The sequence below is a fragment of the Pavona decussata genome, unplaced genomic scaffold, assembly GCF_977016875.1.
Source record: "Pavona decussata unplaced genomic scaffold, jaPavDecu1.1 SCAFFOLD_91, whole genome shotgun sequence".
In the NCBI taxonomy this organism is placed as follows: Eukaryota; Metazoa; Cnidaria; class Anthozoa; order Scleractinia; family Agariciidae; genus Pavona; species Pavona decussata.
In genome coordinates, this window is record NW_028145508.1 from 1,918,902 (window position 1) to 1,945,000 (window position 26,099).

General features: G+C 40.4%; 3 protein-coding genes and 1 pseudogene across 10 annotated transcripts in view; 1 reads left to right on the top strand and 3 right to left on the bottom strand.

Annotated features, from left to right (window-relative positions):
* The first annotated feature begins 494 nt into the window (after window positions 1–494).
* LOC146474177 (uncharacterized) overlaps window positions 495–26,099 on the top strand; it is a 107,613-nt gene continuing 82,008 nt past the window's right edge. For 2 of the 8 annotated variants that reach the window (XM_085117431.1, XM_085117434.1), the window contains exons 1-3: window positions 2,189–2,427; window positions 10,098–10,229; window positions 21,286–21,320. In XM_085117431.1, the coding sequence (XP_084973557.1) occupies window positions 2,328–2,427; window positions 10,098–10,229; window positions 21,286–21,320 (267 nt within the window). In that variant the 5' untranslated portion in view covers window positions 2,189–2,327. Of the gene's footprint in view, window positions 718–2,188; window positions 2,428–10,090; window positions 10,230–21,285; window positions 21,321–26,099 lie in introns of those variants that run through there. The other 6 variants (XM_085117437.1, XM_085117438.1, XM_085117432.1 and 3 more) reach the window with 5 other exon arrangements.
* LOC146474178 (uncharacterized) lies at window positions 2,698–7,485 on the bottom strand. The gene is made up of 2 exons (XM_085117455.1): window positions 6,619–7,485; window positions 2,698–4,191 (listed from the first exon to the last, which is right to left on the bottom strand). The coding sequence occupies exons 1-2, from the start codon at window positions 7,055–7,057 to the stop codon at window positions 3,194–3,196; spliced, it is 1,437 nt and encodes a 478-aa protein (XP_084973581.1). The 5' UTR covers window positions 7,058–7,485; the 3' UTR covers window positions 2,698–3,193.
* LOC146474179 (uncharacterized) lies at window positions 4,055–6,451 on the bottom strand. Its single transcript, XM_085117452.1, has one exon. The coding sequence runs from the start codon at window positions 6,045–6,047 to the stop codon at window positions 4,329–4,331; it is 1,719 nt and encodes a 572-aa protein (XP_084973578.1). The 5' UTR covers window positions 6,048–6,451; the 3' UTR covers window positions 4,055–4,328.
* On the bottom strand, window positions 10,372–16,923 carry LOC146474180 (uncharacterized; annotated as a pseudogene).

A 26,099-nucleotide genomic window follows, 5' to 3' on the forward strand; every position in this document is an offset into this window, starting at 1 on the left:
TTGTTATCTTTCCCGTTATCGCGCAATAATAAAAGGCAGACACTGTACAAATATAGCGTATAATATTTCACCGCAATGAAAATGTATTCTAATTTCCAACCATGTTTATTTCTTTTTCTCATGTTTTCTGAGATTCCTAGTTTGAAGGGGGTCTGAGTTTTCCAGAATTGGGGGGTCTGAGTTTTCTAGGTCTGAGGTCTGAGGTCTGAGTTTTCTGGACTAAGGTATCCTTCCTAAAATATTCCCGCTTTTTTCAACTTTGTACATTCTAGCTGGAGTTGCTAAAAAAAATTTGCATACATTTTTCACAGTTTACAGAAACAACAGCATTATGCGGCAAAATACATTGGTATTATGCCAGCATTATGCCTGGTGCTCCAGATATAGTATTATGTATGACCCTACTGTTTATTATCAAATTTCCAGCTGTTTGAGAACTCCACTGTATTCATTGGTTAAACAACAGACATCTGATACCAAATCTGTATTATTTCACGCGTCACTGCAAGGCATATCACTGGAGCGCTCAAAACGCTGAACAGAAACACGTCCATTTGTCGGTGTAGAGTGCTGCTAGCATTTTGCGCCTTTAAATACCTTTTCAAGCGGCCGAAAGCATGGCGTTCACCGTACTATCTGCGGGATTTGTTTTCATCGCGTTCCTGCTCCACGTTCAAGCACAACATGGAGGAATGGGAGGTGGTGGTGAGAGTAAGTGTGTTCCTGACATAATCGAGTCTTTGTCTTAGGCGCGATGGAAGCTTGTTCGCATTCTTCCAAATATTACCCTTTTCTTGTAGAAGGTAATGCAGATAGATTTTAGGCAAGGTTTTCTACAGGCCTGTCCGATTTCGTTTCGCAGACGGTATCTCGTGTGCACATATCGTGGAATTCGTCAACATCAATATGTTTACGCATTCTGATTCAGCGAAGGTTAAGGGATTTTATTTCTCCATAAGAAGGTAGCATATCGATCCCCTCTGAATAATACGTGTTTAATGAAGGAAATCTCGTTATTCTTGCAGTTTATCGGTTAATTTAATAATTGCGGCTTAAAATGCTTTTCTGCAGAGTAGCGGTACACTGTTTTTTTTATAAGAACCTTTTTTTATAAGAACGTCGAGTCTGAGATTAACCAAAATTTTAAGAACGTATTAAGAACATTAAGCAGGCTGAGAGTCGATTAAGAACGTTTTCATGTTGCTGATCTGTGTATAAAATCAAGGTAACAAATGTAAATTAACCAAAATACGTGAGGGCATGTTTGACGCACATCTCGGTTTGTCACTTTGATATGTTTCCTGGTCACGTCCGCATTGAGTTTACTGAAATACATGTAGTGTGTATGTAATTTAAGAACATCTTAAGAACGTTTTCATCCTCAAATCGCAAAAAAATATAAGAACGTTCAGCCTCAGCTCCAAATTAGACGTTCTTATATATAAAAAAAAAACAGAGTGATAGATATTTCTGTTTGTTTGCGGATAAATTGACCGACCGTTTAATAGTGTTCTCTTTAGTTTATACTTCAAAATGTGTCGTTATTTCATGACAGGCAGATTGTCTGTTGTAGAAATAACAGATATTGCTTTGATAAGAATCGTTTTATGAGGCGAAATGCAACAATTTTAGGAGTTCCAACGTGTAATGATGAATTTTCGTGATGTGTCGTGACTACAAAAAAACAATACTCCATTGTAAGTTGTGTTGCATGCTCATTCCGAAGCTGGTTTCACATTTTGAAATAAATTACTTGCCAGAAAAAAATCGGCAAAATTTGCAAAAGAAATGACTTCATGTATTGAGTGAATCGACAATAATATCGTGCAACTGTAAGAAAATTTAACAAATCCTTTATTTTAAGGATCCTGTCTGCGGTTTCGTGCCAGGTGAGACTTGCCAGAAATTTCTTTATCCGTGATTTTCCTAGCCTCCCACGCAGCCGTTTTTAGGGGACTCGTATTACCTCCTCCCCACACACGGCGTTTGTGACAGAGCCTTGCATGGACTACTGCCTGTTTATTATCAAATTCCCAGCGGTGTGAGAACTCCGCTGTATTCATTGGTTAAACAACAGACATCTGATACCAAATCTGTATTTCACGCGTAACCCGCAAGACATACAGCCTGCGAATAGCAGACGTATTTCCGGTCGTACCTCGGAAATACGTCTGCTGTTGACGTACCTCGGAAATACGTCCGCAGTTCGCAGGCTACAAGGCATACCACTGGAGCGCTCAAAAGGCTGAACAGAAACACGTCCATTTGTTGGTGTAGAGTGCTGCTAGCATTTTGCGCCTTAAATACCTTTTCAGGCGGCCGAAAGCATGGCGTTCACCGTACTATCTGCGGGATTTGTTTTCATCGCGTTCGTGCTGCACGTTCAAGCACAATATGAAGGCATGGGAGGTGGTGGTGGGAGTAAGTGTGTTCCTGACATAATCGAGTCTTTGTCTTAGGCGCGATGGAAGCTTGTTCGCATTCTTCCAAATATTACGCTTTTCTTGTAAAAGGTAATGCAGATAGATTTTAGGCAATGTTTTCTACAGGCCTGTCCGATTTCGTTTCGCAGACGATATCTCGTGTGCACACATCGTGGAATTCTTCAACATCAACATATGTTTACGCATTCAGCGAAGGTTAAGGGATCTTATCTCTCCATAAGAAGGTAGAATATCGATCCCCTCTGAATAATACGTGTTTAATCACGCGCTCTCAATAATCACACAACGAAAGGTTTGGGCAACAAGTTTATTGAGTCAGATTCGACTGCTGTACACTGAGTAGCGAATGACGTCGTAGCTGAATCAATAGACTCCCGTGGGAGGGAGGGTTGGGTTGACGTGCTTGCCCTATGAAAACGAGCTTATGACTGACCGATCAACGAAGCTCGCGTTACGATAAGCTCACTGACGTCATATGATACGCACCTAATTAGCAAAAATCACTAAACGTAATTTATGCTCAATCACGCGCTCTCAATAATCACACAACGAAAGGTTTGGGCAACAAGTTTATTGAGTCAGATTCGACTGCTGTACACTGAGTAGCGAATGACGTCGTAGCTGAATCAATAGACTCCCGCCAAAAGGCCCAAACCGAAGTTGGGTGGTATTGAAGGGGCGTGATTGTAAATAGAAGGTGATAACAAAAATAGCTAAATATATATAGGTAAAAAATGAGAGCATATAGGTTAAGGGCGAGAGAAACGCGGAACATTGGCAGCCATAGTCTTGACTGCAAGTTGCTTTTGAGCAGGAGTCATCTCAAGATACACGAGATAAGCGTCGCTTTGCCAATCACCTTGCCGCTGTATAAGCTGGGCGGGAACGTTGCATTTAAAAGCAAAACTAGCACCGCCGCGCCTAAAGCTGTGAGGAGAATAGTGGGCCGGGACTAAACCGAGTGCACTAATGGTCTTGGAAAGAAAAGCTGAAAAATGGCGATAAGTAAGAGGAAATAAGCGCTGAGACGTGGGGGAAAGGACCGAGAAAAGCGGCGCGTGAGACGGACCGGAGTTGAGCCGCAGATGATGCCGTAAAGCCATGACGGGACAGAGAGGGGAACCAGGAATGCGAGGCAAGGGGATTGACAAAGAACGCTGTTGATATTGAATAGTCTTAGAAGCCCGAATATGCAGCGTGGCACCTTGGGAGGTGAAGACTAAATCAGACCGCAAGGGAACTTTGGAAGAAATGCAATTCGGCGCATCAGGAACTAAATTAGATTTACGTAAAAAGGTAAAAAACGCGACGAGAAATAGCGCCCACATTGCGGCATGTAGAGGCGTGTCTAAGGTAAATAAGGGGTATACTTGAAGCAGGAGCTCCGGCGTAATAGGATGTTTGCGAGTAGGAGCCACGCCGAGGTATCGCTTGGCGCCTCGAAGAACTAACTGAAAACGATAATGTGAGTCCCAGACCTTACCAAAACCTAAAAGCTGGTTAAAGTGCTTAAGGCTGCTAAGATGGTTAATGATTGTGCCATAAGCTCGCCCAGAGAGGGTAAGATAAGCGACGTAACGTATAAGAAAGGGCATTTGAATAGGGAAGGGAGGGCAAGAAACCGAACGGCAAAACTTAGTATAAACGCTAACGTGAGACTTCATATTCCGATGAGTAGAATCGGCAAAGGCAAGATCAAGAAGACGCTGGGCAAAAGCATCGAGGGTAGGGATGCTGATGGAGGACCCTGAAACGAAGGAGAAAAGAAGAAAAAAGAAAAAAAATAGAGATATATAGAAATAAACCTATAGAGAGATATAAGCCATAAATGTACATGAAAGTGACGGAAGAAAGCTATATATATATATATATATACAGATAATGTCAGTCAACATCAAAATAGATAAAGTCGCCGGGGATCTGGTGGAAAACGTAACTGATCCCGAGCTGTGTTGTGAGCTGTGCAAACTGCGCTTGATACGAGGGAATATGCCAACGACTCAAAGCGTCCGCTAACGAGTTATGTTCGCCTGGAAGGTGACGAGCACGCAGTTCAAAATCATGGAACGCTGAAAGAAACCACAATTGTCTCAAACAGCGTTGCATGAAAGGATCCTTAGTAGAGCCTGAGTTGATTACAGTAACAGCAGCCTCGTTGTCGCACGAGATGAGAAATCGCTGATGTTGCAACATAGGAGCCCAGAACTTCACAGCAACAATGATAGTGAAGAGTTCCAAAGCGGAGATATGAGTCGCAGCGGAACAGACGAAATGCGGGAAGGCAAACGTGAGGCATTGACTGAGGCATGTCGCGCCGCCACGAACCATACAAGCATCGGTGGTGAAACGCAAATTATCAAAGAGCCACTCCGCGGGCTTGATAACAGAAACGCCGTTAAATAGGGGAAGAAATGTTTTCCACCAGGACAGATCCTGACGCATTTCCAAGGTGACTAGTTGATGTTTGGCATGTGGAGGAAAACTGCGCAAAGCGTTTAAAAGGCGCGAGAGGAAAATCCGGCTGGCGTGAACGCAAGCAGTCACAAAAGAAAGTTTTCCGAGTAAGGACTGCAAATCTTTGATTGTGAATTGCTCGCGTGACAGCCACAGATGTAATTCGTCAGATAATTCGCGAAGCCGCGCATCTGGTACTCGTAAAGTTAAATCCTCTGAGTTGACGAGAATACCCAAGCAAACCATCTCAGTCGCTGGCGGTGAGTCCTTTTCGGGCGAAGAGGCTAAGCCGAGGGAATCAAAGAGAATTCCAAGGGCGGCAAACGCGGTATGAGCCAGTGCCGGAATTTCTGCGCCATAAAAATCGTCGAGGTAAACGTCGGCAGAGAAGTTGGATTGTGTGAAAATGTAAATGACGGCCTTTGTCGTGCGTTGACATATCATTGCAGAAGATCTCAAGCCAAAAGGGCAACGAGTGTCAAAATACAGATGATTGTCAAAGTTAAAACCTAACAAATGATAGTCTTTGGGGTCAATTGGCAATTGACGATAAGCGCGTTGAAGATCTTTCTTGTAAAGATAACAACCCCGCCCTTTGGATAAAATGAATTCGCATAATCGATCAATTCCGGGAAGACGAAGTTTAAAGGGAGAATCAAGATATGTGGTCGAGGGAATGCCACTGTTTACAGAAGAAAATGGTGGATAGCTGAGATCCATGACCACTCGGCGTTTAGAAGAACCGCGTTTTGGGACGGTTTGAAGTGGAGAGCATACGAGAGGTTGGGGCAGCGGGTTGTCCGAGAAAGGACCGGCAATTGCATCAAAGGACAGTTCGGTCTCGATGTAATGTCGTACATGATCCGCGAAAGCCAACGCTGAGGGATGATTACGAAGTGTGGAATGGGGCAACTGGGTGGAACAATAGTTGATCGGCCAACCATACTTTAAAAATTCCACGACGATCTTATCGTCATAATCGCACAAAAGATGTTCCCATCTGTCAACGTTTAACGTGGTTTTAACGGGAATTTTAGCCCCAAAAGCGTTAGGTTGGTCAGACCGTGAAGCCAGTATATGACGAATGACTGCGGATATTTTAGCACTATGAGCCTTAGGGTTAGTAGAGTCAAAAGTGAAAGGTTCCATGCACGAAGAGGTGTCCTGTAACTCAATATCCGTTGTTAAGTCCGAAGTCCGATCGAGGGTAGAAGAGGGTGGCGCTGAGAGGCGTTGTCAAAAGGTTGACGGAATGGGATTTCTTCTCTTCGCACAATGAAGCATAGGATGGTCCTGAGTGCAAACACGACACTTGTGTTGAGCGGGATATGTGTCTTTGTCCTTGTCACAAGGGCAAGAACCTGTATAGTTCCACTGCCGACAACCCCGGTTTTCTTGATTCCCGTCCGGTTTTGCGCGCGTTGTGGGAGTGGACGAGGACGTCGCGCGAGAGGTGGGTGCAGGACGTAAATCCGAGTGTTTGAAAAAAGTGTTCGCTCGATCGCGAATTTCTGCGGCATCAGACCATTCCAGGCGATACAACTCGACTTGCTTAGCAAGTAAGCTGACCAAGTATAGCTGATTCCTTTAATCATAAGGAGCTCTAAGTGGCGAAGCATGAATTTTGTCGCCTCGGGATCATACGTTTTGATCATTGCAAGATACCCGGCGACGAACTCTGCGAGATCAAGCTTTTCATACTCTACGTTGGTAGACATACCTGGACAAAACTCGTGCGGCCAGTCGACGTGGCGTTTTTTGCGTGTCATAGGAGGGGATGCTGATGTCCCTTGGCCTTTGGCAGCGCCTGAGGGTGGCGGCGGAGTAGACTGTGCCTGTTTGAGGCGAAGAAGTTCCAACTCCAGTGCCAGTTTATCACGCTCAGCCTGGACGAGGGAAATCTTCTGGGCCAAATGATTTGGCTCGGCAAGGATATGGTCGACTGCTAACATCTGTTGTTGTTGGGGACTTAAAGCGTGGACCGTATTTAAAGGTGTGTCCCCCTTGTGACTTTCTTCTGTTTTCAGCTGTTGGTCAGTAGCCGACGGAAAATGGACGGGTGGCAGACCAAAGTCGTATACAAAGGCATCTTCGTCGCGGGTTGATTTTGTTTTGCGCGTGGATCGCTTTTTAGCGCCAGAGGGATCTGCGTGAGCCATGATGCGGGCGAATTGACGTGCTTGCCCTATGAAAACGAGCTTATGACTGACCGATCAACGAAGCTCGCGTTACGATAAGCTCACTGACGTCATATGATACGCACCTAATTAGCAAAAATCACTAAACGTAATTTATGCTCAATGAAGGAAAGCACGTTATTCTTGCAGTTTATCGGTTAATTAATTGCGGCTTAAAATGCTTTTCTGCAGAGTAGCGTTATATATTTCTGTAGTGTGCGGATAAATTGACCGACCGTTTAATAGTGTTCTCTTTAGTTTACACTTCAAAATGTGTCGTTATTTCATGACAGGCAGATTGTCTGTTGTAGAAATAACAGATATTACCTGGATAAGAATTGTTTTATGAGGCGAAATGCAACAATTTTAGGAGTTCCAACGTGTTATGATGAATTTTCGTGATGTGTCGTGACTATAATGTCTGGGTCAATTCCAAAAGCGATCATCCCCCCCCCGGGCAAACCCCCGGGCATTTGACTTTTTTAAAAATGCCTGATCAAATTCCCCTCTATATGGGCCGATTTTATAGGTCAAATGCCCCACTGGTTGGGGCTGAAAAGTCATCGTGTTGGTTTTTTTTTTTTTTTTTTGTATTCGCTAGCTCTGTTTACATAAAAATCAACGAAATTCATACATTAATAAATTTAAAACAATTTATTATTAAAGATAATGCATAACATCACATATGAAACTCAACTAACAGAGAGTTCAACGATATATGTACCGATACTCGCTTTTCTTTTATATTAAATGTACATGAAGTTTGCTAATACGTGTGATAACAAGAACAATGATAAAAAACAATATGTTATGAAACCTAGACATGCCAACAAGTCGAGCTTTGAACGCCGAGCAAAGGGAGAACGAAGCTTGAGGGAACTTGGACATACCACTGAAAATGAGAAGCGAAGAGCAATATGTAACCCCGCCATGTCAAAAACAATCTCAGATATATTTGTTGGAACGCTTCTCTATGGTAGTATTAAATGGCTTACTACATTAAAAACTGTTTGACGCAAAATATACGAGTAAATTCTGGCTGTGAATAAAGCATTCCGACAATTTATGCGACCGCTGACCAGCATTTTTTCGACGGGTCAAATGCCCGATGGGTCGGGTTTCTATTCGCGTCAAATGCCCCACTATGTGGAGCCGAACAGGGGTCAAATGCCCGGGGGTTGCCCGGGGGGGGGATGATCGCGCTTGGAATTGACTGATACATAACAATACTCCTTTGTAAGTTGTGTTGCTCATTCCGAAGCTGGTTTCACGTTTGGAAATAAATTACTTGCCAGAAAAAATCGGCAAAATTTTGCATCGACAATAATCTGCAATAATATCGTGCAACTGTAAGAAAATGTTTGCAGCTTCGTGTCAGGTGAGACTTGCCAGAAATTTCTTTATCCGTGATTTTCCTAGCCTCCCACGCAGTCGTTTTTAGGGGACTCGTATTTAATACCTCTAGTGTGGGGAGGATGGGATGCAATGATTTTCCTGGAGTGTCACTGAATCTGTCACGACATCCACTCCTGCGCTCATCATTTTGCAGTTGCTCGTGAAATGTCCGGTCAGTTTCCCAGGCTAGTGTACGTCAGTGAGCGGTCGGATACAGCTTCATTCCATGAGCTGTTAGTGGACGTCAAATGAGAGAATAAGGTTTCGAGAAGTGTATGTTGTGCGTTGAAAAGGTCAAAAAAATGTGCTTTCTAATTCTTATTTCGCTTGCTGACCGTCCGTGTGTACAATTGACCTTTCGATCGGCTTTAATACCAAGCATTGAAAGAATGCTCATTGTAAAGGTAAGGATAAGGAGAACAGTGCTGTATTGTTTTAGGTGCTGCTTATGAATTTTTAGTAAGCCTTTGCTGAGATTGTTGAGACCCACAACGGGTTTACAAATTGGTCAGTGATTTGATTGTAAGAGGAATCCATTGCTCGTGCTTGGCGAGTCAAGTTTGTAAAGAAAAGCCTTTTCATGACGGTTCTCGACTAATTTGAAATAATTACACCAATTACATCGTTTATATGCTCTTTGAAGAAAGTAATGGGCTTACTTAAATGTTCATTTGTATCGGGGAATTTCTTCTTTTTAGCTGAAATCCCTTTCAAAATGCGTAGAGCTTTTTCTGATTCGTCTTTGCGCGGTACAAAATCCGCCATTTTTGCAAACATTCCGCTAAATGCAGATCTGTTTGTATGAGAAAAACCGTCAATTATTTGCGTGAAAAATGAAATTTGATAAAAACAACAAATTGCAAAATTAAGATACCAGGTAAAAGAATGTTTTCTTGAAATTTGAGGCATAAAGTTTTAGCAAGAAAGTGTGAAAAAGCCGGTTTTCAATTCTTCATGCTGTCAGTCTGTAGTGAGAAAATATTTGGATTTTTTCAACGAAAATCATACTGACCTACTCCTCACAGAGGAAGGGCTGTTAGCCTGAAACGTCTGTAATTTTTTCAAATTTGTGGCATTTCTCCACCGTCTACTCAACTTTTTTAGCTTTTATACGAGTGCCACGCAGCCGACAAATATTTTCGTTTGATCTTTTGTCCTTTTATGTGATGGAAATGTAAGTAAGCTAATAAGAACATTTAGAAAGTTGAAAAGGTGATTACTCAATTTTATCCCTGCTGCATCCCTCAATTTTTTCTTCAATTTTATTTGTCTACAGTTTAAATTTGTTGATTTTATTCCTGCCAATTTTAAAGTCTCTCAAATGTCCTATAATTAATAAAACGTGAGATTCTTGAATCTGTACATTGGATAAAAGCTTTACTGTAGGAGGGTTTGGTGGGATGGAAGGGGACACTGGGGATGGGAGAGACTACGAAAGCAATAACAGTAAAAAATAATGATAATTCAAAAAAAAATAGAAAACAAAAAATAAAAGCACGAGAAAACATGGTAATAGTTTCTTGCTCTGTTGTCTAATGCTGTTCAGATATACCGAACTAGTTAAAATTCTCTTGAATGAGGATTTGTTTGACAGAGTTAGCAATCTTTCAAATCTGATCTGTTTTAGGGCCAGGCATATGTCCAGTTTTTGAGAAACCAGCAGAATGCCCAGAAGAAGTGGAAAACTTTTGTACAGATGACAGCTCTTGTCCATCAGGACTGAAGTGTTGTGACACAGGATGTGAACTTGACTGTGTGGGTAAGTTAGAAACAGTTAAATACAGTGAAACCTGCATTAAACAGACCCCATATTTAAGCGTACACCCTCTGTAAAGCGTACACTAACTTGGGTCCATTTTTTCCTTATTTACTGTAAAAAGAAGCTGTACATGCATGTTCAATTCAATTCAATTCAATTTTATTGCTTCCATCACTAATACATTGTTGTTTATGATAACTATACAATACTAAATAAAATAGTGATTAGGGAGTCTATAGAAAAGCAAAAAAATGCTTGAAGTTATAGATCCCTTTAGATTGAGGTCAACTGCAGCTTAGCTAGATAATTATTATTAACTAAAAATAGTTAAAATGATGAGAAATAGAATTGTTGACAATATTCATATATTCTTATATTCATATTTTCACATCTGGTATTATTACTAGTCAAGATTTCAAGAAAATAATCAACGAAGCAATAAAATAGAACATTGTACTTAATTAGAGGGAAAAAATTTGCAACTGCTGATTTGTTAAGAAATATATTTTGTTCATTTTTCTCTTATACAAATGTAATGCTTTGCTTATGGCTAAATCCATAAGGAAGAAAAATATGTTATATCAGTCTTTTCTTAATAACCTTAACTCTTCCAATGAAAACGCATATAAGTCGTACAAAACCAAACTTACTCATTCTCTTCGAGTTGCTAAACGTTTATATTATGAAAAACAAATTGAAAAATTAAAATCAAATGTCAAGGCTACCTGGAAAGTTCCAAATGAAATCCTTAATAGAAATAAAGGAAAGCGTAGCTTGCCATCTATATTTAGGGCAGCTTCTGGAGAAATTTCCAATCCAAAAGATATAGCTAATTTCTTTTGTAAATATTTTACTAATATTGGCCCCAATTTAGCTAGCAAAATTCCTGTATCAAAAAAGTCGCACAATTCTTTTTTACCTCCAAAACTAGTTAATTCAATATTTCTAGATGCTGTAAATGAGCAAGAAATTTTTGAATTATGTAGCACTTGTCGTTCAGGTACTTCTGTAGGTTATGACAACATTTCTATGAACCTAATTAAAGAATCTATCGATTTAATTATTTCACCTCTTACATGCATAATTAACTTATCCATCACTTCTGGAATTGTACCAAAACAATTAAAAATTGCTCGAGTTATTCCTTTATTTAAATCTGGTGAGCAGGATATATTTACGAACTACCAACCGGTGTCTGTTTTACCAGCATTCTCTAAAATCCTAGAGAGAGTAATGTACAATCGTCTTTTAATGTTTCTTAATAATCATAACATTCTCTCTGACAATCAGTATGGTTTTCGCAAGCATCACTCCACCGCTTATGCTCTTGCTTGTTTATATGACAAAATCTCTTCCGCCATTGACAATAAGGAATGCACAGTTGGTATTTTTATAGACTTGTCCAAGGCCTTTGACACCGTTGATCATAACATTTTGATTTCAAAATTAGAGCATTATGGTGTTCGTGGCACTCCACTTAGATGGTTCGAAAGCTATCTAAGCAATAGACAACAATATGTGGAATTTAATGGCGTTAGGTCGGAGTCTTGCGAAATTAAGTGCGGGGTGCCTCAGGGTTCTATACTAGGTCCCCTACTTTTCCTACTCTATATAAATGATCTGTGTAACGTGTAGAAGGTTGTGGACTTTATTCTTTTTGCAGATGATACAAACATATTTTTCTCCCACAAAGATTTTAACTTGCTTCCTGGAATCTTGAATTCTGAAATGCTTAAATTAACTCATTGGTGTCGAGAGCAAACAAACTGTCCATTAACTTTAAAAAATCAAATTTTATGGTTTTTAGACCACCCCAAAGGAGGCAAACACTTGATATATCTATTCAAATTGACAACAATGCAATTAAACGTGTGAAAGAAACAGTATTTTTAGGTGTTATCCTCGGTGAGCATTTGTCATGGAAGCCTCACATTCTTAGTGTTTCTAGAAAAATATCAAAATCAATAGGTATTATTTATAAGTCTAGTTTTTGCCTCCCCAAAACCTCCTTACGTTCCTTGTACTATAGTCTAGTTTACCCTTACTTAATTTATTGTGTTTCTGTGTGGGGATCGACGTATCAGTCTAATTTAAATCGGATTATTGTTCTGCAAAAGAAGATAATTAGAATAATATCAAAAGTTTCTTTTGATGCTCATACCGGTGTTCTTTTTAAAGAACAGGAGATTTTAAAATTCTCAGACATTTATTTATACCAAATAGGTAAATTTATGTATCTTTTTAAAAGAAGCTTACTTCCAAATTATTTTCGTGATATGTTTACTCTTGCAAGTCAAATACATTCTTATAAAACAAGAAATTCCAACCTTTTCTATATACCTTATTGTCGAACTAATCTTCGAAAATTCTCAATTCGGTTTCAAGGTCCTTCGTTTTTCAACTCGCTAAGTCGTGAAATTCAAAACAGTGAAACTATCAGTTTGTTTGGCAAAAGACTTAAAAAATTCCTTCTATCTAAGTTAAATTGACTCTTTGTTGAGCTACACACCTTTTCTTTACCTTTTCTTTTTTTTCTTCCTTTCCTTTTTTTTTTTTTTTTTTTCTTCTTTAAAAAAAAAAAAATTTAATTGGAAATTTCAATCAGTACCCTTAACTTCTATGGTTTATCCAATAGTTCTAGGAAGCCTATAGTTAATAAGCCCCCGGCTTCTATATAGGCTTCCTAGCCTTTAACACATTTAATATTGTAAATAGTCAAGTATGAATATTGTAATAGTAAGAATATTGTGTGTCGTCTATAATGTATTTATGTTGTATTTTTTTTGTTAATGGCAAATAAATTGAATTGAATTGAATTGATTTTTCGTGTTTTATCATCAATGGTGTTCCATATTTTTGAACCTTGATAGGCCAATGAGTATTGACCAAGTCTGGAAGACTTTCGCAGAAGATGACAGTCATTTGCATGTCGTGTATCATAACTATGTATTTGGGAATTAGTTGAGAAAAGATATGTCATACTGTATTTTTTGGAAGCTGATTATTATAGAATTTAAACATAAAAAGAGAGATATCTAGCTCTGTCAGTTATTTCCCTAACTTTTAATATTTTTAGCTCTTTGAAGGCATTAACTGTACTGTCTCTATACTTAATTTTGGCTATGGTCCTAACTGCTCTTTTCTGAAGTGTCACAATTCTAGACAATCTTGTGGGAAAATTGTTGGCCCAAATAATATTACAATAGTGGATATATGGGTAAACAAGAGAGAAGTAAAACGTTTTGATTGTTACTTTAAATAGAAATTGCCCTACTTTAAACATGATTCCAACATTTTTTGATATTTTATTAGTTATAAGGTTGATGTGAGGTTTCCATGTTAGGTTTTCATCTATTATTGTACCCAGAAACTTGCATTCACTTACTCTGTTTATAATGCTTTCATCTATTTTAAGATCAATGGCATCACTCTTAATATATTTTCTGTTTGAAAATAACATATAATTTGTTTTAGAGATATTTAAAGATAATTTATTTGCCTTGAACCATACTGAGAGCTTTGTTAATTCACTATTAGTTATGGTGAATAACTGATTAAGATTTGTATTTTTATTGAATATGTTAGTGTCATCAGCAAATAGTGTGAAAGAAAACAATTTTCTTTGAAGAAGTTATATCATTAATGTAAATCAAAAATAAAAGTGGGCCATTTAATAGAACAGGCCCTTGAGGAACCCCACATGTTATGCCCATCATTTGTGAGTCTATTCCATTATAGTGCACAGACTGTTTTCTGTTGGATAAATAATCCTTAAACCATAGCAGTGGTATTCCTCAAGATTATACCATAATGTTCAAGTTTGTCTAACAAAATTGCATGATTCACTGTATCAAAGGGTTTTGCTAAGTCTAAAAAAATACCTATAGAGTATTCACCCTTGTCAACTGCTGTATTAATTTTTTCCACAAAATCTATCATTGCGATGTAAGCGGAGCGCATTTGTCTGAAGCCATAGTGATTTGTGTTAAGAATATCAAGTTTATAAAATAATCTAACAGTCGATTATATACAATTTTCTCTGCAATCTTCGATAGCGAAGGTAAAATTGATACTGGCCTGTAATTTTTGCAAATGGTATTGTCACCTGAGATTTAAAAAGTGGTATGACTTTTGCTATTTTCATATTTTCTGGCACAATTCCCGTGGAAAGGGACAAGTTTATGATTTCACTGAGAGTGTCAGATATCAATGGAATAACTTTTTTGACCAGAGTTGTACTTAGTTCATCAAAGCCATAACTAGATTTATTTTTTAATTTCATAGTGACGGATTGAATTTCTGCTGGTGTTGTCTCTTTGAAAAATAAGCTGTGCATATAACTTCCTTCCAAGAAGGTTTTATAACTTGTATCTGTTGAAGGAATTTTTTTTGCAAGATTTGACCCTATATTTGAGAAATAATTGCAAAACTTATTTGCTATTGTGAGAGAATCTGTATCCTTGATGATGTTATCTAAAAAACAGGAAGGGTGTAGTAATTACCTCTACCTTTAGTTTTATTAAGGAGGGAGTTCAAGATTTTCCATGTATCTTTCATTTTATTTTCAGAGTCTTGTATTTTATTATTAATGTATTGTTTTTTCGAGAGTCTTAACAGATGATTTGGTTTGTTTCTGTAAGTGGTAAACTTCGTTTTGTTTGTAATATTAGGTGACCTAATGTAAGATTTATACAACAAATTCTTTCTCTTAATTGAAATTAGCATGCCTTTTGAAATCCAGGGTTTTATTCTTTTGTTTTTGGATTTTACCTTTTTAAGTGGGAAACATGAGTTGTGTATTTCTGAAAATTTCTTTATAAAGTTATCATAAAATATGTTTGGGTCCACATTATATGTAGTTTCATTCCAATCAATACAATCCAGTTTGTTCTTAAATGTTTTCTTTTGTTTATTTTGCTCATCACTAGTTTTATGAATATGAAAGATGGGAATATGATCAGAAATTTCAGCACAAACAAGTCTATTAACACAAGTAGCCTTATCATCAAAAACGTTTGTGAAGATATTGTCAATTAGTGTAGCTGTGCTAGTTGTTATTCTAGTAGGCTTACTTAAAGAACTAGGAGTAAATAATATCCAGAAATTCACCTGCTATATCTGAGTCATTAACACTGAGTAAATTGATGTTAAAGTCCCCAAGTAGGTAGCAATTTTTGTTCTCAAGGTTGATTTTCTCTGTTATCTCAGAGAAGCTTTTTAAAGCTTTTAACATCAGAGTCTGGCGCTCTATAGATGACACCCACTATTATGTTCTCATTCTCCTCATTAACCATTTCAATAATAAATGATCCCATTATGTCCTCATCAAAAATGCTTAAATCTTTCCTTAAACTCATCGCAAATTGATGAGCTTGGGAACTGGTGCCTTAAAAGTTAGCGGGGAAGGGCCCGAGGTAATTCAGGCACTGCAGGGAGGTCTCCATGGCAACCCGGCAAGCGGGAACCACCCATCTTCTCCGGGGCTTGGAGACAGGAGGTTCCCGATGGTCGGGCAACATGGAACCTCTGAACCTTCCCAAGAGACTCCAAGCACCGCTAAGCCCACTGACAGATAGCTGGATGCCACAGAGGAGAGCCAAGCAAAAAACAAGCCTACCTGGTAGTGAAGGAAGCTGCGCTGAGCTGAAGGAGACACCGGCTGGCAACGATGGGCTACGAAGACTACCTTGGCAAGCAGAGGCCAATCACACCAGCTTCTGAGAAAGGGATGCTAAGGCCGCAGAGGGAGTTCTGATGTAAGACTGGAAGGCATTGCTTTTCCACCGCCCCAGCTCCTGAATTAAATGATCTGGAATACCATTGTGGCCAGCAACGGTGGCTGCACCTATTCAGAAGCTGAGGCTTGAAAAATTACCCGAAATTCCAGCAGAGGCCATGATTTGCCGAAGCCAGTTGGTGAGTAGAGTACGCGAGAGAGGTTGCCCGTTTTGACAAAGAAACAGAGGGCCCAGCCCACCACCCCGCATTATCACGTAGGCCAATAACGCATGAACAGCGCATAAGGGATACTTGCCAAAGCCAATAATTATGAATGGAGCAGCCCTTGCGGAACGCATCTGTCTTGGAAGCCTTGATCGTGATGCAGATGCACGAGGGAGCTGTGCTGGAGTCCACTGCAAGATCCTGCACGCCCAAATGAACCGAGGGGGAGAAACTTGCCAAAGAAGGGACCGTAAATTCCGCTGACCGTAGGAACTTAAAATACCTCAGCGTGCATGCCGCCCAAAACATACAATGATCAGGGAGCTGCAAATTTAAGGACTTCCAAATAACTAGCATAAGGTCATCTGTAATTGGCAAACGACGAGAGGAGGGGGAGCCCTGAGTGCGTTTGATGCTGCGAATAACACGCTGCAAGCGTAGACAGTTGAGAAGAGGATCCGCGAAACCTTGTTCGATATGAAGAGCTTTCACCCCAGAGAGATACACTTTGATAGACGAGTGCTGAAGAGAACCGGCCAAAAACGTAGCAAACAAGCAGAGCGTCCATTCGTCTGCCGGGCAGGGGGTCCCAGATGAGTGGATCCTGCCTACCTGATGGCAGAAAGACAGGAACTAAGACTGAGCTGTAGCATACGACTTGCGGATAGATGCTGCTAAACCCTGGGCCAAATAGGAGTAGCACTGTGCTTCTAAAGCAGGGAGATGAGGTCCTCCAACAGCCGTGGTGGAAAGGGAGTTGGGTGACGATGAGCCTCCGAAGCCAAACGGCGAAAGTCCTGCCAATGAAAGCGAGAAAGGGCATCAGCTATCGAATTAGTGACTCCCGGAATATGTTGGGCAGAGAACGAAAAACTATGACGGGCAGCTGCCAGTAGCAAGGAACATAGCAAGTGCATAAGACATGGCACTTCGCATTCAAAATGTGCACGACACTGTTGTTGTCTGATCAAAATAGAACATGCTGCCTGCACCAAAGGTGGCCCCAAACATGAGCAGAGACGATCACTGGAAAGAGTTCCTTATAAGCAATGGACTGTTGTCGCTGTGAGGGCATCCATGAACCAGTAAACCACATGCCCTCTAAATATGCACCAAAGCCCAGAGAGGCAGCTGCATCCGAGGAAACTTCCACGCCAGCAGTAGGCGTATTGCCTGGAAAAAGCCAGAAATTGACCCCATGCCAATCTACCAGGAACTGATGCCACCACTGCAAATCACGATGGAACTCCTTATTAAGGTGGATAGGGTGGTCCTTCTTGCGGAAGCAGCCGAGCAGGTCAATCATGCGACGTAAGAAGGTGCGACCAGGCCATACCACTTTCACGGCATGATGGAGGTGACCAATTAGGGACTCTAGCTCCCGTCTGTTGCACCAAGACCGGGCTAACCAAGACGCAATAAATTCCCGCAGGGCGTGGAGTTTCTCTGCTGGAAGGCGGGCCATTTGATTGACAGAATCCAGTTCAATGCCCAGAACTGTAAGTACAGGTGCAGGGCCAACACATTTTCCAGGATGAAGAGGTAAGCCTAGCTGGTCGCAAACAGCCAAAGCGGTACTGAGGTTTCTAGCACACTGAGTAGAGGCTGGGGGGCCGGCTGTGATAAAGTCATCGAGATAATGGAGTAAATCGGAGACCTCATAGGAATGCACCAGAATCCACTCAACCATATCCGCCACAGAGTTGAAAATGTAAGGGGCCGAGCGAAGGCCAAATGGAAGGGTCAAGTCAACATAGTAAGACTCCCGCCACTTCATTCCTAAGAGAAACCGGTCTGATGGATGGACTGGAATATTACGGTAAGCTGCCTCAACATCAAACTTGGCCATAAGTGCCCCACTGCCAAGTCGCGACACCATGCGGATGATTTGGTCCACTGTGATGTAATGAAAGGTAAACTCATGGGCATTGATCCCATCATTGACGCTTGCACCGCAGAGGGACGAGAGGTCCACTATCAAACGCCATTTCCCAGGCTGACCCTTTTTGGGAATAACCCCGAAGCTACTTATATGAAGGTTGTGGAGGGGAGGAGATCTGAAAGGGCCCCCAACCCTACTTCGGGAAACCTCATGGGCCAAGTACTCATCAATGACCATGGGCTGCTGGTAGGCTGAAGGTTTGTTTTTCTTAGCTGATTTTAGTGAAAGCGCAGGCTGAAAACCGAGCTTGAAACCGTAGCGCAAGCCGTCCAGGACGAAGTTACAAAGCGGCTGATTCGGATGATTGCGCAATTCCCAGGCAAACTGATCCACCTTAAGGGGAGTTATTTCCGACACCGGGGGAAGTGGCACTAGGAAAAGGAAACAAACAATATCATACAATAGCATATCATAAAAGAACTGTTTATTTGTGCTATGTCATTAAAGATAGAAAGGACCAAGTAGCAACAGACAGCGAACACTAAGCTTAAAAAGGGAGAGCTCATGTGGACTTTTCAGACTTTTCAGACTTGCTGGAGGAATGGGACGGGGATTGTGAGCGGCGGCTGGACTTGACTGGGGGCTGGGCTGGCTCTGACCCTGGGCAGTTGACAGCACAATGAGCGCCAGAGCAGCTGGAACAGCGGTGGGCATAACGACATGAGGCATAAGGGGCCACACAACGACCTCTGTTTCATGACTTGCACAGAATCTGAGAAGTACTGGCTCCAGCTGGTTCTGATGAGTCAGGGGAGGAGACATTAGGTCCACGAGCCGAGGCTCCAGCAGCATGGAAATTGAATAGCTGGATGTTAATGGACGACCAGTCAACGACGTTTGCAGCTGCAGCATGCTCCCGGAATGCTCTGTCATAGGCCAGCCAATCCTTCCCGCTAAACTAACGGTATGTCCTCAGGATGAGTAGTTTATACTGCAATAGGCCTCGAGAGCGGTGCGGGAAGAAGGAGATCATAATAAGGCAATAGACAGAGAAGGCCTCCATCCAAGAGGCAATGTCCTCAATGCAGCATTTAGGCTTCTTTGGCGTAGAGGTCAGCACAAGCCGACCGTCAAACAGTAGCTGAGGCTCGGGATCGGCAGACGCAAACAGTCGACGGGAGCAGATCGCCCAGGTCAATGACCTTCCCCGCCACCACTTGGCCGACTACTTTTGCGGGAATGGGGGGAAGCCAGGACCGACAATGAAGGGCTTGTTCAGCACGGGGAACGAAGTCGCGGACAAAATGTTGGCCTGGGGCAACGTGGCAGCAGATGAAACGCAATCCTGGGACGACGTAGTGGCCATGTTGGCAATGGACAGTGCATGCGAGGGGTTCGGGGGCAAAAAGGTCAACACAAAAGTGAGAACAACCGAAACTGGCCTACCTTGAGCAGCAGAAGCTCCTGCGGACATGGAATGTGCAGCACAGCCCGCTCCAGAAGCAGCCAAAGCGGAGGCTTGCAAAGAGAGCAGCGAGGGAACGCCCCATCGGACTGGACAAGCTAGCGGTCGACGAAGATTGGCCTGAGTTTGGCAGGGCCGTAGAAGCTGGGCAAGGTACCGAAGCCTGTTCCGCCGCCAGAGCAGCCTTCACAGCTTGCACAACTGTAGCCAGAAACTCCGGAGACGGTTGAGAGGGTGGATTCGTGGCAGCAGAAGCATTGGCAAACCCAGGAGGCGAAGCATTGCTTGAAGACACACCGACAACATCGCAGGAAGACGGACGATTCGCATTGGCTTCAACCTCGACGAGTGGCGTTGCTTGACTATTTTGCGTAGAACGAGGCATGACGGAAAAATGTTAATGAAAAATGCTAATGAATCCGCAAAGATTCACTCACAGAAGCAGTGATCGCAACGATCGCTAGCAAGCAAGGCTGTACGTAGTTTGCCCCTGTGAACTCCAAAGGGGCGCCCCCACGGATCATGTGCAAACTGGGCAAGACCGCTGGGAGCATTAGCTCGAGATTTACCTTGCCTAAATTACATTTAGCCACATTTAATTTGTAATTGAATTCTTCTTTAAGGTAAATACCCCCACCCCACCCCCTTTTTTGTATTTTCTTCCATAAATACATCAAAACTTATAATTTTCCATTTGAATAAGATCATTACCTTCTGGAATCCATGTTTCACTAATGCCAATAAGATCAAAAGATAATTCCAGAGAACTTAACATCTGATTAATTGCTTTGATGTTTTTATTAATGCTTCTTGCATTTAAATGCGTAAGAGAAAAACAATTCTTTGAATGATTTATGCCTAGATCTTTTAGCAGTTTGTTTAACTCATTATCTAAGAAAATTAAAATTGTCGTCATTTTTTATATGGTTATAAAAATTAACATCTGGGTCACTATCCTCATCTACTACTTTATTGGTGTTTATGTTATTTAATGTAAATGGGTTAATGTGGAATCCTTCGAGTGATTTAAAGCCAAGCTTTGTTGGACCCATGGCAAATTCAGCAAGGACCAACTGAAACTCCAATTCCTCTAACTTGTTAAAGGGAAAGATGTCCATGATACACAAATGACAGTACCAGTCTGAGTACATGTATTCAGTGGATGGCTTTATTAAGTGGACTTGGACACCAAAATTAAGGCATGCATGTGTCTTGTCAAATAAAACCTATAATAAGGGGATACACTGTACTTAAGGACATTGCCTCCTAATACAGAAGTATTTTTGCACAGTTTATGACTAGGAAAAGGAGATCTTAGTGTGGGCTATTGGTCTCCAGAAAGAAAGTTAGGGGAAGCGGGACATTTTTTAGAGATAATTAAGCAACGATTATTCTAAAAAGTAGTAAAATACAAAGCAATGGATTAAAAGGCATTTTTTCAAATTGAAGCTTTATTATCTCTAAAAAATGCATGGTTACCCCCAGTTTTCCAATACTTACCTGGAATCCCCGGCCTAGCCACAATATGGGTGGGTGCAGTGGGGCAGGAATCCGTAAAGATTTACTCACAGCAAATTATCTGAGACGATCAGCTAATTTACAAGCTAAATATATTGCATAACAGGAACATGCCCTGCCAGGACCTATGGACTGCCCTACAGATCATGTACTGTCACATACAAGACCACTGACTGCATTGGCTTGAGCCTGACTTTGCCTAATTATATTTAGCCACATTTAAAATTATTTGTTCTTGCTTTTTCTAGAACCTGAAGGAGTACCATTTCCATCAACTCAAAAGGTAATTAAATTAGTGTCAAATTTGACATTTTACATGCCATAGCTGAATAGAGAGTCAAAGAAGAATCTTGCCAATTTCCACAAAGAAATGGCAAATTACTGTGACAATTTTCACTTTCCTTTGTAAGATGTGTGCTGTTTCTATTCTGATCTACTAAGTAAAATCTAAACTTGTGTTAAAAATAAACATTGATTGCTCTAACATCATCCTAGGACCATGTTTTTTACTCGGCTCTAGAGAAAGACAGTGCCCCACAACTGAAGGACGCTGTGACTTAGCACTGTAGCAATATTCTTGGATTAGTTCAAAGATTTTTTTGAAACATTTTTTAACTGTATGTTTTTCAGTTTTAATATACATGTACTTGATTTCAAGTTTTGATTGACGTGGCAGTATTTGGGAGTGTTGGCCTGACTTGAAAGAAAAGTCTGTTTCACTGCAACAGATTAATTTTCTTAGTCAGGCTGTTTTCATTTCATGATTGAGTGGAAAAAGGGTGTTAAAACTTGTGACGATTTTACCTTTAGAATTCAAATTTATCCAAAAAACAGTCTACTTTGGCCTACAGTTCTGTCATCTTGTTAGAAAGTTTTGTATTCAAATATGGAATTCTGTTTCTGACACAATAAAAAGTCTGTATGCCTTTTATAATTGCAAATTTAGAGAAATTGGGAATGATAAGGCCACATTGTTTACACCTCAGTGCACATGGCGGGATTTATGTTTGATGCTCCTGAGGGATTTGATAATTGAAATGAAAATTTGCAAATGCACAGTAATGACGACCAAGGAGGCATTCTTCAGACAATGTTTCAACCAGTTCCTCTGCACTGCATTCGTCACTTTGATAACTGTTCAAAAGACCCATAGATGTTGTGTGTTTACGCACTTCACTGAACAAAAGCGAAACCAACTGGCCAGTATGATACACAAGTTGTTTATCACCACTGCCTTGATCTATTTTGGGCTTGTTACAACCCGCAAAATAAAACCATGATGTCATCACAAACAGACGAAACAATGACGGGTATGAGTAAGCATGACTCGTGGAAAGTTGAAACTTTCAGGCTACCCAAAATTTGGAAACCGACTAGTCCGGCATGGACAAAATCGATAACAAAATTAACCATCCAAGCGCGTTCACTGGTAAACAAGCAAACCACCACATTTGCCTCCTTCCCCACCCCCACCCCTCAACTCAATGTTGTTTTCTGGGTCACGAACAGTTTCCTGGCAAGCATCACTTCCCATATCAACATTGCATAAGGGGGAAGCGGGGAGGAAGAAGTAACTGTGGTCGAATTAAGAAGGGAGAAACAGGAAGTGAGTGGTTTTTTTGCTGTCCGTGTTTGGCTGTCATTGCATAGGGGGAGGGGGTGGGAGGGAGAAGTAAGTGTGGTAGAATTAAGAAGGGAGAAATAGTAAGCACATGGTTTAATTTTTGGCTGTTTGTGTTTGGTTTTCTCAAAGAGAAATCACTACGCCAAAGTAGACCGTTTTTTAGAGTGATTTGAATTGTAAAGGTGAAATCCTCACTAACCCCCTTTTTCCACCGAGCCCTTCAATTTAAGGTGATTCCCCTTAAATAGAACCTACACTCAGATTTTCTCCAAACTTTGCCCATGTGTGGTTCACTTTATATAAACTGCAAAAATGAAATAAAAAGAGGGGGTCACCATGCTTGTTCTTCTGCAACAAAGCATTGAAATATGGTAATTTCTGCATGTTTGGACAAAAAGGACTGTAATGGAATATTTGCCAAAAACAGGAATTATTTTCTGAAGAGAACAGTTAACGGCTCATTTCATAGAATTTTTTCTCCGTTCATAAATCATTTTCAATGTGAAATCTGTTTGAAAACTATTCCTAACCAGTACTACTGAGCTGTTCAACAAAATAATATGATTCGTTACCTCTGAAGGTAGGCCAAAATGTCCATTGGCTAAATATTAGGTGCAAAATTTGATATTTCTAACGCTAGGATTTTCCTTAAATTTTCACGGTAGTTGGCAAACGATATTGTGGTTAGAAATCTGAAAAGAGAAAATAGGTTCACCGGGTTGGTTTTGCAGATATTTCACAAAGCAGAGGTTTGCTTTAAAACTGGTTGCTCCGCGAAGGGACTGGGGCAAGTCTTATGAAAACTCATTAATTTCCACGCAAAATGCAAATTAAGAATTTTGTTGTCAGATGCAAGTCAGATTGAGTGATGCTCAGTAGTTAGCTAGAAATGAGGGTAAATTTTTTATTTTGCCATTGTGTTTAGTAGAGTTGCGCACTGCTAAACAGGGAAATGACCTTAAATAAAGTTTACCTTCTTTTACCAAGGTAAAATTCTTGCTAGTTTCTTTTCAGGTTAAATGTACCTTGGAACGTTGTCAGAATTCAACACAATCTCAGCGGCTTTTCTTTGATTGACGTCCACCAAAATGCAACTTTAACCAATTCTTTTGAATGCCGTAGGTTGCATCATGAAGTGGTGTTCCTTCGCAAGAACATGAAGTCTTGAGTTTGTTTTACAGTGGAATACAGATTTTTGAAACCCCTAGCTAGGGAAACTGAATTTGGTTTAAAAAAATTGGGAGTTCCAAAAATTGGAGGTAAAAAATACAGATTTTTGAAATCCCTAGGGAAACTGAATTTGGTTTAAAAAAATTGGGAGTTCCAAAAATTGGAGGTAAAAACCTGACCAAAGCAAAATAAGGGTTCGAATAATTGAGATTCCACTGTCGTTAACCCCAGATTTTTCCTAGTTTGTAAAGCTAACTACAGTATCTAGTATTGCTTATTACTACATGCAGTATACCGGAACGGCAGTGAATGCTGCCTTGGGGAGGCAGGTGAATGCTGTTATGATGAGAATAAGAAGGAGAGGTTGTAAGAGTTAAAAATGACCCATGGTGCCTATGTAAAACGGGAATACGCAGTGACGACAAGAAACGTGTATAACAACGGAAATGTGTAGTTATTGTTAATGACATGTTAAAAGTACAAAGTAAACAAAACTTACAATTGTATTTGTTTGAAACTGTTAAATATACAATAAATTGTAGTGTGATGTTACTTAACGGTGGATTATGTTTCTGACTAATACTTAAGAGTGAATGTCAGTAAAAATCGAAGAAAATTGAAAAAATGTGGCCACGGTCAAAAAATCGATTTTGCTTATACTTTGTCAGTTTGAAGGCCTAGGTAAGTAAGTAAAGGATATGAGGTTAGTTTTTTGAAATATTCCATATAACGGCAGAAAACCATGAAAAACGGTTACCCGACCGGAAGCTCGGATCTCACCACGAGAGAACTCGAAATTTTACACTTTTCAGGTTCTCACGGCACAGACATTTACACAGCTATGAATCTTTCTTTAGTATAATTTAATACATTGATTCTTCCTCAGTCAAAACATAGTAATTATATTCATATCTGATCGTTTGTGAGCGAACTGAGCTCGGATGAAGTAGACGCACTTCTCTCTATCACGCAAAAGTCTAAAATAATCCAAATTCAGCGAGAAAAAAAGCTGACCGGTGGTTTCTCAAATCCTCTGATATTTTTACAAAAGACAGTTCAGTCATTGATTTTTAGGTGTACGGTTTTAAATCTTTAGGATCTACCAGACCTTTTGCACGAACGCTGATCAAAGTTTGACAAAAGTACAATTCAGCGCCATTGAAATCTACAACTCTACATATCAAGGCATAATAGAATAAATTAACTCCTCGGCCAAAGTTTGTATAAAAAAGGCTTTAAACTATTTTCAACGCTTAAAACGTTTTTAAAAATATATATTGATGTTAAATATTGTCTACACGGGTGCAACAAACCAACAAACACCAGAATATAAAATCTTGTTCGCTCCCTGATCTGCAGTGTCACGCACAAGCGACTTGGCCACAATAACTAACAGATATTTACATCCGGCTTGATTTTAAATCTGAGTCATACTTTAAAATACCTTACTTAAGGATGTGCCAGATTTATGTATTTGCTGAATAAATAAAAGATAACTTGATAGCAATACAACCTGGAACAATAAAAATTAATTCCCTAAAGGAAGAGAAGCTTTATCATCCTTCAATAGCCAATCGGAAGTAACAGAGTGTTCCCATGAAAAGCAAATATTGCATCGTTCTCTAAATAAACTGATTTACTTATCCATATCTCTGAAACATTAAACCAGAGTTTATTGTTAGACAAGTCCGCACACAAAGAGAACAATGATGTCTTGTTCGTTTTTGACTATTGTCGGTGGGATTTGCGGTGCAGGCGAATACACTAGCTCCTCGACTTCCGTCACATCACTCATGCATACAAAACATCACAACTAAGTCCTTGAAATTTTCCGGAGTTGAAACAGAAGTAGAATTGATTTTGGCAAGAACGCGTGTTTTCAAAAGGTGATGAATTTATTTGAAATGACTATCTTTATTCCAAACCATGAAGTTTACCATCCCTTTTTTTTGTTTATATCTGACTGAAGGAATTTTTTTTAGAAGCTGAAATGAACTATTTTAAACAAAGACCGGAATGTTGGCTTATATAATGTAAGCGCAATCCTTTTATGGGAGTCACATCAGACTGAAGAGAATAAAAAACTCTTTGGATACAGTTCCTGCTTGGTTGTACATCTTATAACTGGTTATTACCTGAGCCAACAGGGACGTGCTGTTTTTAAAGTTCTAATAACTTCATGGATTGGCATAAAATATATTCCTTTTCCAATGCGGCTTCTTTCCACAGCTGCTTCAGGAGTGACCCGAAACAACCTCTGGGATGGTT